This window comes from Hypanus sabinus, chromosome 29, assembly GCF_030144855.1.
Source record: "Hypanus sabinus isolate sHypSab1 chromosome 29, sHypSab1.hap1, whole genome shotgun sequence".
In the NCBI taxonomy this organism is placed as follows: domain Eukaryota; kingdom Metazoa; phylum Chordata; class Chondrichthyes; order Myliobatiformes; family Dasyatidae; genus Hypanus; species Hypanus sabinus.
Window position 1 is genome coordinate 34,882,123 of NC_082734.1, and position 12,481 is coordinate 34,894,603.

General features: G+C 45.9%; 1 protein-coding gene across 2 annotated transcripts in view; it reads left to right on the plus strand.

The window, feature by feature from the left end:
* LOC132383235 (transient receptor potential cation channel subfamily M member 4-like) overlaps positions 1 to 12,481 on the plus strand; it is a 115,691-nt gene that overhangs the window by 36,213 nt on the left and 66,997 nt on the right. For both annotated transcript variants that reach the window (XM_059954154.1, XM_059954155.1), the window contains 3 exons: positions 3,847 to 3,965; positions 7,327 to 7,692; positions 9,509 to 9,628. In XM_059954154.1, coding sequence (XP_059810137.1) covers positions 3,847 to 3,965; positions 7,327 to 7,692; positions 9,509 to 9,628 — 605 coding nt within the window. The remainder of the gene's footprint in view (positions 1 to 3,846; positions 3,966 to 7,326; positions 7,693 to 9,508; positions 9,629 to 12,481) is intronic.

Consider the following 12,481-nt stretch of genomic DNA (forward strand, 5'->3'; position numbering starts at 1 on the left):
ACTCCTGAACACTCTGTTACCACCCAATACACAATATTTATGACTGCGGCAGTACTATTACGCTGTTTATTATTTAACTATATGTCGTATATGCTCTTTATGTCAACTTGTACATCTATAGAATATTTTTATCATGTTAATATTATTGAGTTGATATATTTGATAAGTGATATATGTACTGTGACTTACAACATGGGCCAAGAGGAAAGTTATTTCATTTGTTTGAATGACAATGAACGTAAACATAGTTTCACTAATCAAACTATTTTTTCCAGACCTCGATATCCCACAGTACGGTAACACCCTCACTCTGGCCCTTGCTGTTCCTCAACCACTCACTGTCCCGTCCCGTCCCGTCCCCGGTCTGTGAACCAGCGCCGGGGGTGTGAATGCTGAGAAGGGGCTTCTCACTCAGATCCCTCCTGTACAGAAGAAATCCCACCAGCAGTGTACATTGTGGTTGGGCTGGCTGTGGTGGGGTAGTGACAGTCACCCACCTCTTTGCAGAGTGGCACAGTAGCGAAGCTTTAAATTGCCTGAGATCATGGTTCATTTGCCACTGCTGACTGTAAGAAGTTTGAACATTCTCCCTCTGACCAAGTGGGTTTCCTCAGAATGCTCCAGTTTCCTCCCACATCCCAAAGATGTAGGGTTAGGGTTAATAAGTGAGGGCATGTCATGTTGGCACCAGAAGCATGGCGATGTCAACAGAACATCCTTGAACTGTGCTGATTGTTGACACAAATAGCACATTTCACTGTACGTTTTGATGTACATAAGACAATTAAAGCTAATCTTTCATCTTTACTTTAAAAATTGTTGTAGATGGCAGATTTGCTAATAGGGTGTGGCAACAGATGCAAGTCCACAACCAATGTACAAAAGACAAAAGTCTGGGCATGAAAGGTTAGGGGAGAAGGCAAGGGAATGGTGTTGAGAGGAAAATAACTGAGCCACGATCAGATGGGCCAAGTAGCCTAATTCTGCTGCAATGTTTCATGGTCTTGTGGACTTATGAAAGTGCATCCATAGACAGTGACGAGCTGAGTGAAATTACCCCCTCAGGTTCAAGAGCCTGATGGTTGAGTAGTAACTGTTCCTGAACTAGTGGTGTGAGGAGGATCATGTACCTTCATCCTGTTGGCAGCAGTGAGGAAAGAGAGAACATGGCCTGGATGGTGGATGTAGTTTCCTGTAACAGCCCTCTGTAGATGTGCTCAATGGCGGGGTGGGGTTTACCTGTGCTGGACTGGGCCGTATCCAGTAGTTTTTGTAGGATTTTCCATTCAGGGGCATTGGTGTTTCCATACCAGGCTGTGATGTGGTCTCCACTACACCTCTATAGAAGTCTGTCAAAGTTTTAGATGAAATGACAAATCTTTGCAAGCTTCTAGTAAAGTAAAGGTGGTGCTGTGCTGTCTTTGCTATGGCATTTACATGTGTACTGGGCCCAGAACAGATCCTCTGAAATGCTAACACCAAGGAATTTAAAGTTTCTGACCCTCTCTGCCTCTAATCCCCTGGTGAAGACTGGTCTATGGACCTCTGGTTTCCTTCTCCTCAAGTCAATAATCAGCTCCTTGGTTTTGCTGACTTTGAGTGAGAGGTCGTTGTTGTGGCACCACTCAGCCAGACTTTCAGTCTCCCTCCTGAATGCTGATTTATTACCACCTTAGATTTAGCCAACAATCACCAGCAAACTTAAATATGGTATTGGAACTGCGCTTACCCTCACAGTCATAAGTATAAAGTGTTCCCAGTACACCCTGTTCTACATTGAGGGCCGATGCAGACTGGGGGACCACTTTGTCAAGAACTCTCACTTGTCCTTCACAGAAATCAGGATCTCCTGGTGGCTACCCATTTCAATTTGACTTCATATTCCCATTCTAAAATAGCTGATCAGGGCTCCATCCAATGCCATCATGAGGCCAAACACAGGTGGGAAGAACCGCACCTCATATTCCATCTGGGTAGTTTTCAGCCTAATGGCATGATCTCCTACGTCTCTAGCTTCCAATGACTTTTCTCCTCTCCCCTTTACTCTTTTTCCATTTCCCATCCTGATTACCCTCTTGCCTGTTCTCTTCACCTCATCTGCCCATCACAGACCTCTGGTTCCCCCCCCCCCCACCACTTCCCTTTCTCCCATTGCCCATCTTCCTCTCCTATTCAATTCCTCCTTCCTCAGCCATTTACCTCTTTCATTTATCACTTTCCAGCTTCTTACTTCATTCCTCCACCCACCCACCCACCTCCCCCTTCACCTGGTCTCACCTAACACCTGCCAGCTGGTACTCCTTCCCCTCACCCCCACCTTCTTACTCTGCCTTCTGTCCCCTTCCTCTCCAATCCTGACAAAGGGTCTCAGCCCAAAACATCGACAGTTCATTACCTTCAGAGATGCTGCCTGGCCCGCTGTGTTCCTCCAGTATTTTCAGGTATCTGCAGGATTCCTTGTATGTACATTCTGGGCCAGCTGGTGGCGTAGTGGCATCAGCTCTGGACTTCAAGGCAGATGGTCCTGAGTTCAAGCTCAGCCGGGTCCCAACCTGGGCAGCAGCAGTATCTGTGCTGAAGGAACCTACCTCCGTATCTCGCCATGAAAACCCTGTTGTCCATGGGTCATGAAGAGTTGGACTCTACAACAAATGTACATTCTTATTATGGACAATTTTTATTTCTGAAATCAGAAAGTTGCTCCATCCCAGGCCACCCTGGCCCCACCCTTTCCTTTGTTTCGCGTTGTTCTCTCCATCCTTCCCCACCCTCTCTGCAGCTTAAAATCTAATTATTGTCTCTCTGTCCCAGTTGTAATGAAGTTTCTTCAAGATGAGCCATTAAACCTGTTTCTTCTCCCTGCCCAGATGTGGCCTGGTCTGCTGAGTGTTCCCAGCATTTTCTATTTTTAAGCATCATTGTTTTTTGATGGTCACTTTATCCTTTCCTCCTATTTACTCCATTTAAGTGTCACCGACATCGATAATCCAATGTCCTACCTCCATGGGGAAATGTGAAACCTCGGTTAATGACAGATCCTCGGTAGTCAGTCTAACAACAAGCTCCCACCTGCATGAATCCTGTCATTCCCAATCCCTGAACATTCCCAGCTCCCAACTCCTGTAGCCATGGCATCTAAAGCTTTGACAAACTTCTATAGGTATGCAGAGGAGAGTATATTGACTGACTGCATCACAGCCTGGTATGGAAACACCAATGCCCTTGAACAGAAAATCCTACAAAATGTAGAAATTACAGCCCAGTCCATCATGGGTAAAGCCCTCCCAAACATTAAGCACCCTACACGAAGCATTGTTACAGGAAAGCAGCATCCACCAGCAGAGACCCCCTCACAACACCCAGGTGCCATCAGAAAGAAGGTACAAGAACTTCAAAACTCTCACTACCAGGCTCAGGAACAGTTGTTACCCCTCAAACATCAGGCTCCTGAACCAAAGGGGATAGCTTCACTCAGCTTCATTTGCCCCATCATTGAAACGGACTCACTTTCAAGGACTCTTCGTCTCATGTTCTCAATATTTATTGCTATTTTATTTATTATTATCAATTCTTTCTTTTTGTATTTGCACAGTTTGTTGTCTTTTGCACACTGGTTGACCCAGTTGGCACTGTCTTTCATTGATTCTATTATGGGAATTATTTTATTATGGATTTATTGAAAATGCTCGCAAGAAAATAAATCTGAGAGTTGTATATGGTGACATTTATATACTTGGATAGTAAATTTAATTTAAGCTTTAAAATTTGAACTTTGGTGGGGGTTTGCTTTGCGCAGTTCTAGATTGTGCTCACTCTCTGCTTCTGCCAACCATACCCCCCCTACAGTCTGTAAGAAGAAGAGTAACAACGCTCTAGCATACTTGGACGAGCTGAAATTGGCAGTAGCGTGGAGCCGAGTTGACATTGCCAAGAGACAATTATTTAATGGAGAAATCTTGTGGAAGGCAAGTGTTTCTGTGTCTGTGTCTGTGTGTGCGTGTGTGTGTGAGAGAGAGAGTATGTATGCCTATGTGTGTATGTATTTGTGTTTGTGTCTGTGCACACATGTGGGACCCAAATTGCAGGCCTTCCAATAAGTTTTATGAGCATTATAACCTTCATCATAACCTTCAGGCTTTCAGACTCATAGGTTAACAAAGTCACCCAGCACAGAAACAGCCCCACCCAATTTCACCAATTCTATGCTCACGCACTCCCACCATCGAGCCCAGATTCTTGAGCCCACATCCGCAGAATACGTCCCTTTAGAATAGAGATGAAGAGTCATTTATTTAGCCAGAGGGTGGTGAATCTGTGGACTTCATTGCCACAGGCGGCTGTGGAAGCCAAGTCATTGAGTATATTTAAAGCAGAGGTGGATAGGCAGGGTGTCAACATTCACGGGCAAGAGACACGAGAATGGGGTTGAGAGGGTTAATAACCTCAGCCATAATAGAATGACAGAGCAGACTCGATGGGCTGAATGGCCTAATTCTGCTCCTACATATTATTGCCTTATTTTACCACTCCCACACACAGAGGGGGTAAATTACAGCAGTCATTGATGAGCATATCTTTGAGGTGTGTGTCAGTCACAGGGAAAGCACAGAAACTCCGCACAGGTCACATTTGACCCTTTCTCACCAGAGCCATACGTGCACCTCACCCAGTGACAGCACACCGTTTTAATGTTCCTGATTTTACTGTGGCTTGTCTATAGGGACTGGGTTAAAGGAAGGAGCCCCATTGTAAACTCTTGCCCTGTTGACCCAGAGTATTTGGCTTGGAAGAAAACAGTGTGTAAGTTACTGGAAGAGAAACCTGGCCTTAGGAACAAATGGCACTGTCAGACAAGCTGAGGCTCTTGAATGGCGCAGCCCTTACCATAACAGTATTACAGCACTAGGAACCCAGGTTAGAACATAGAATAGTACAGTGCATTACAGGCCCTTCGGCCCACAATGTTCTGCTGACCCTCAAACCCTTCCTCCCATATAACCCCCCCCCCCCACCTTAATTCCACTGTTGCCTATAAGGAATATGTATATTCTCCCCATGACCACATAGGCTTCCATAAAACTATAAGGCGTAAGAGCAGAATTAGGCCATTCAGCACATCAAATCTCCTCCATCATGGGTGATTTATTAATCCACTCATTCTCCGGTCTTCTTCCTGTAACCTTTGACCCCTGACTAATCAAGAACCTGTCAATCTCCACTTTACATAGACCCAATGACTTTGCTTCCACAAGCATCTTGTGCCAATGAGCTCCATAGATTCACCACCCTGGCGAAAGAACTTTCTCCTCATCTATGTTCTGTGGCTGTGTCCTTATGTCCTAGACTCCCCCACTATAGGAAACATCCTCTCCACACGCACTCTATCTGTGTCCTCTGGTCCTAGACTCCCCCACTATAGGAAACATCCTCTCCATGTTCACTCTATCTGTGTCCTCTGGTCCTAGACTCCCCCACTATAGGAAACATCCTCTCCACATCCACTCTATCCGTGTCCTCTGCTCCTAGACTCCCCCACTACAGGAAACATCCTCTCCACATCCTCTCTATCTGTGTCCTCTGGTCCTAGACTCCCCCACTATAGGAAACATCCTCTCCACACCCACTCTATCTGTGTCCTCTGGTCCTAGACTCCCCCACTATAGGAAACATCCTCTCCACACCCACTCTATCTGTGTCCTCTGGTCCTAGACTCCCCCACTACAGGAAACATCCTCTCCACATCCACTCTATCTGTGTCCTCTGGTCCTAGACTCCCCCTCTATAGGAAACATCCTCACCACATCCACTCTATCTGTGTCCTCTGGTCCTAGACTCCCCCACTACAGGAAACATCCTCACCACATCCACTCTATCTGTGTCCTCTGGTCCTAGACTCCCCCACTACAGGAAACATCCTCTCCACAGCCACTTTATCTGTGTCCTCTGGTTCTAGACTCCCCCACTACAGGAAACATCCTCTCCACACCCACTCTATCTGTGTCCTCTGGTCCTAGACTCCCCCCCTACAGGAAACATCCTCTCCACATCCTCTCTATCTGTGTCCTCTGGTCCTAGACTCGCCCACTATAGGAAACATCCTCCCATGTTCACTCTTTCAGTATTTGATAGGTTTCCAAGCAATCCCCCTTCATTCTTCTAAACTCCAGTGAGTATAGACCTAGAGCCATCAAACCATATAACAATTACAGCACAGAAACAGGCCATCTCGGCCCTTCTAGTCTGTGCTGTATGCTTACTCTCAGCTAGTCCCACCGACCTGCACTCAGCCCATAACCCTCCATTCCTTTCCTGTCCATATACCTATCCAATTTTTTTTTAAATGACAAAATCGAACCTGCCTCTACCACTTCTACTGGAAGCTCGTTCCACACAGCTACCACTCTCTGAATAAAGAAGCTCCCCCTCGTGTTACCCTTAAACTTTTGGCCCCTAACTCTCAACCCATGTCCTCTTGTTTGAATCTCCCCTACTCTCAATGGAAAAAGCCTATCCACATCAACTCTATCTATCCCCCTCATAATTTTAAATACCTCTATCAAGTCCCCCCTCAACTTTCTACACTCCAAAGAATAAAGACCTAACTTGTTCAACCTTTTTCTGTAACTTAGGTGCTGAAACCCAGGTAACATTCTAGTAAATCTCCTCTGTACTCTCTCTATTTTGTTGACATCTTTCCTATAATTCACTGTCCAGAACTGTACACAATACTCCAAATTTGGCCTCACCAATGCCTTGTACAATTTTAACATTACATCCCAACTCCTATACTCAATGCTCTGATTTATAAAGGCCAGCATACCAAAAGCTTTCTTCACCACCCTATCCACAAGAGATTCCACCTTCAGGGAACTACGCACCATTACTCCTAGATCACTCTGTTCTACTGCATTCCTCAATGCCCTACCATTTACCATGTATGTCCTCTGTTAACTCTCCTCATGTTAACCCCTTCTTTTCTAGCATAATTCACATGATCCTCCACTGGACCCTCCCCAATGCCAACACATCCTTTCTTAGTTATGGGGCCCATGTGATCTGACTAATGCCTTATAAAGCCTCAGCGTTACATCCTTTCTCCAGTTCCGTCCCCTATTCCAGAGATGAACGCTTAGTAGGTCACATGGGCATAATTATGAGGCCAGAAGGACCTGTCACAGTGCCGAATCTCTGAATAAAATAAATGTCATTGACAGAAGAAGGTCTGCAGATGCTGGAAATCCAAAGCAATACATGCAGAAGGATGAGGCAGTGTCTAGATTTATAGGTCATTCTGGTCATAGATTTCTCTTGTTGTTTACCTGCCAGACCTGTCACTTGGAAGATCCCATGACAGCAGCTCTTGTCAACAACAAACCAGAATTTGTCAAGCTCTTCATTGACAACGGCACCAACATGGTGGAATACCTCTCCTACGGGCGGCTGGAGGAACTCTACAGTTCGGTGGCCGAGAACTGCCTCCTCAAGTCCCTCCTCCGCAAGAAGCATGAGGAGAGGCGGTTCCCCCAGGGGAGGGGGTCAAAGCCTCCCCTAGGGAGCACGGACCCATGTGAGGATCGGCGGAGTTTCACACTCTGTGAGGTGCTGAAAGTGCTAAATGATCTGTTGGGAGATGTTTGTGATCCACTCTATAGTGAACTCTTCCAGATGGCTGGCTCCTGGAAAGTGAAATCGGTGAGAATTACATTGATCATTAATTACATTAATCATTTTATTGGAAACTGGGATTTCTCTTCTGTAGGTTCATAAGCAGCTCAGATCAGTCGACGAACACAAGGTCATTTGGTCCCTCAAGTCCAATGGCTGTTCACCTGAATCGTGGCCGATCTGAAATCTCAATAGTTCCCCAGGGGCTCTGGGGATGTGTGCATTTTCAATGATACTCAGATCCCTTTAACGTATAGAAATGTCAAACTAAAGCAGGTACAACCTCTCTTGTGAACTCTGGTCCTTTCTATTCTGCCTAACCTGCAGACCCTCAGAGACTGGTAAACGTTTCCAGCGAGGCAGAGCTCAGGTCTGAGTTGCAACTCTCTAGCTGAGGTGCAACCTGAAATCTACATAGAACATAGACCATAGAACTCTGCAGCACAGTACAGGCCCTCTGGCCCACAATATTGTACCAACCCTTCAACTTACTCTAAGATCAATCTAACCCTTTTCTCCCACATATGTAGCCCTCTTCTTCTTACATCCAGATGCCTAAGAGTCTCTTAAATGTCTCCAGTCTCAATGACAGTTTCTGTATCACTCCCCTGACAGTGTAGTCCACACACTCACCACTTTCTGGTGTAAAAACCTTATCTCTAACATCCCCTATCCCTCCAATCCCTTAAAATTATGTCACCCTGGTATTAGCCAATTCCACTCTGGGGAAAATGTCTCTGGCTGTTGCTCGATCCATGCCTCTTATCATCTTGTACAACACTATCAAGTCACCTCTCATCCTCCTTCGTTGCAAAAAGGAAAACCCTAGCTTGCTCAAAAGGCATGCTCTCCAATCCAGATTGATCCAGTGGTAACAGACGACTCCACCATTCATTCCGTAGAGAAGTGCCTGGTCTTTCCCTCATTAGTGAGAAACAAGGAGTAAGCAGCTTTACCATCACCTAGCCTTCCCTGGCTTTGCGTTTAAATGTGTAATCGTTACCTGTGGGGACAAATTATGCACTAGAAGCACCTTCACTCTACCTACCACAACTAGTGGGATTTCCCAGTGACTGCCAATTTCAATTTGACTTCCCATTCCTTTTCCATATCTCAGTCCATGTCCTCCTGTCCTGCCACCATGAGGTCTCTGTCGGGTTGGAGAAGCAACTTCTCATATTTCACTTGGATAGCACCGAACCTAATGGTCTGAATATTGATTTCTCTAACTTCCAGTAATTTCTCCTTCCTCCCCCTTCTATTTCTCCCATTCTTCATTCTGACTCCCCTTTCAACCTTTCTCTTGTCCTCTCCTGCCCATCACCTGCCTCCTCATTCCATTCCTCCCATGATTCCACTCTCCTCTCCTATCAGATTCCTCCTCTTTCATCCCTTTACCTGTTCCACCTATCACTTTCTAGCTTTTCACTTTATTCCTCCCCCCACCTTCTCATTCTGGTTTCTTCCCCCTTTCTGATGAAGGGTCACGGCCTGAAATGAGAACTCTTTATTCCTTTCGGTAGATACTGCCTGACCTGCTGGGTTCTTCCAGCATTTTGTGCGTGGTGCCCTGGGCGAGCCCTCGCTGATGGGACACTTAAATTGTGGAGTTGGGTGAGAGGAAGGAGTTTCCCAGAACCTGTAGGATTCCACGAGTTCCCTTTCCTTTTGCTGCTGGATCTTTGGCATCCGATCGAACAGCAAGATTAGTATCCTGGCCACGCAAACACCAGCACCTCCAGCTATGCCACACTTCCACAATGTCATTCTCCTGCTGTATCTTTCCGTCTCAAAGGGGTGAGTGCCAGACTGACCGCCTGACCCAATTATGTCTCTGTTTCAGTTATCGAATCCCCAGGAGGATTCCTATCGAAAGAAGAAAGCTGCAAACCCATGGGCTGACCTGTTCATCTGGGCTGTCCTTCAAAAGCGCAGCAAGATGGCCACCTACTTCTGGGAAATGGTGAGTTTTTTTTCAGAAGAAGGTTACGTTTGTTTGCCACTCACCTACACATGTAGAGCTTTTTGCAGAGGCCAGTTAGCCTACCAATGTACACAAAGCTGGAGATGTGGGAAGAAACCAGCACAGCCAGAGGAAACCGTTAACCCAGCTTCAATTCCCGCTGTAAGGAGTCTGTACATTCTTCCCATGACCATGTGGATTTCCTCCAGGTGCTCCGGTTTCCTCCCACAGTCCAAAGACGTACCGGTTGATAGGTTAACTGGTCATTGTGAATGGTCCCGTGATTGGGCTAGGGTTAAATAGGTGGGTTGCAGGGCTGGGAGGGCCTACTCCACACTGTATCTCAGTAAGTAAATAAATAAACATGCAAACACCACACGGACAGCAGCAGATGGAATCTAGATCACCTCACATTGTTGTCCGTCTTGATCCAGACGTTGCAGCTTGTTCATCTCATTGGAGTCAGCCACTCAGGTCCAGCACTTCCAAGGCTTGTCGTTAGAGTCAGTATCTGGTTCAGGTTCATTATCACTGACATATGTCAGTAAGTTCATAAAATATAGAACCATAGAACATTAGAGCACAGAAACAGGCCTTTTGGCCTTTTTTGGCTGTGCCGAACCATTTTTCTGCCTAGTCCCACTGACCTGCTCCTGGGCCATATCCCTCCAAACCCCTCTCGTCCATGTACCTGTCCAAGTTTTTCTTAAATGTTAAAAGTGAGCCTGCATTTACAACTTCATCTGGCAGCTCATTCCACACTCCCACCACTCTCTGTGTGAAAAAGCCCCCCCCCAATGTTCCCTTTAAACTTTTCCCCCTTCACCCTTAACCTATATCCTCTGGTTTTTTTCCTCCCCTAGCCTCAGTAGAAAAAGCCTGCTTGCGTTCTAGAATACCCACTCTAGAATAATTGATCCCCTAGCGGGCTCAACACAAGCTGCTCTAAAAAAACAACTCGTAGGCAGTCTAGAAATTGCCCCTCCAGTAATCCAGCACCAACCTGATTTTTCCAATTTACCTGCATATTGAAGTTCCCTCGACTATTTTAACAATGCCCTTTTGGCATGCATAATTCAGTGATGCCTATAACATCATACCTGCTCATCTGCAAGGTGCTGCAAGTTCATTTACCTAATTTTGTACTCTGTGCGCATTCAGATACCACACTTTTAGTCCCTTTTCGATTTTGTCCATCTTTTACCTTGCAACTCATCCTGTTGACTGCAATTTTGCCCTATCAATAGCCTCTCCTCACGGCACATTGCCTCTGTTTGTAAAACAGCTACCTCAACCTCAGCACAATTATCTGTCTTTCCTGTGACACTTCTTGCATTGAAATTCAGGCAACATAGGACACTAGTCATATCAAGCTCAACCTTTAGATTCCTAACTTTGTCTGAGATCTTACCAACATCTGCCTCTACAACCTCTCCACTAACTGTTCTGGCATTCCCACCATGCACCACCAACAGACCTTCCCACTAGGATTTTAGTCTGCCTCCAGTTCAGGTGCAAACCGTTCCTTCTGATTCGGCTTCCCTTCCCTGGAAGAGAACCCAGTGATCGAAAAATCATGCCATCCCTCCTACCCCCAACTCCTCAGGCACGTATTAAACTATATAGTCTTCCTAGTTCTGGCCTCACTAGCACGACACAAGTGACACAAGTAGATCACAGTCCTGGAGGTCCTGCCCTTTAGTTTAGACCAAACTCCCGAAACTCTCTATGCAGAACCCCATCACTCATCCTACCCACATCATTTGTACCTACATGGATCGCAACTTCTGGCTGTTCCCATCTCACATAAGAACGCTGAGGACTCAGTTCAGGATATCCCAGACCCTGGCACCCAGGAGGCAACATACCATCCAAGAATCTCATTCTCACCCACAGAACCTTATGTCTGCTCCCCTAACGAATGAATTTCCTATCACCACAGCGTGTCTCTTTACCCCCTTCCCATCAGTCTCAGAGGCAGACTCAGTGCCAGAGACCTTTCTACTGTGGCTCTCCTCTGTTAGGTTATTCCCCCCCCCTCCCACTCCACAGTATCCAAAGTGATATACCTGTGGTTGAAGGGGATGCCCACAGGGGTACTCTGCATTGGCTCCTTAACCTCTTTCCCCTTCCTGATTGTCACCCAAGTTTTCTCTATCCTGCCCCTTGGGTACAACTACCTCTCTATTTGTCCTATCTACCGCCCCTTCAGCATCCCAAATGATCCGGAGTTCATCCAGTTCCAACCCAACTCCTTAACGTGGTTTGTTAGAAGCTGCAGTTGTAGTCATCAGGGACACAGCTTTCCCATATCCTGCAAGAGGAGCATTTCACTCTCCTGTCTGCCATCCCTACTGTCCCTAGATGAGCAGATATAAAGAGAACTAAAAAACCTGAGCTTTTCTTTCCTTTGCTTCCTCTAAATGAAGCTTCTCCTCGCAGAAACCTCGAAGAACTAAAGCCTCTTTGGTAGAATAAATTAAAGGGTGATTATTTCCTAAATGGAGAGAAAATACAAAAAACTAAGGTGCAAAACTTGTTCAGGATTCCCTAAATGTTAATTTGCAGGTTGAGTCTGTGGTGAGAAAGGCCAATGCAACATTAGCGTTCATTTTGAGATGACTAGAATATAAAAGCAAGGATGTAAACCACTTGGAGTGTTATGAGCAGTTTTGGAATCCTTATCTTAGAAGCGATGTGCTGAAACTGGAGAGGGTTCAAAGGAGGTTTGTGAAAATGATTCCAGGCTTGACATATGAAGGGCGTTTGTTGGATCTGGGCCTGAATTCACAAGAATTCAGAAGAATGAGGGGTGACCCCACTGACACCCGTTGAATGGTAAAAGGCTTGATA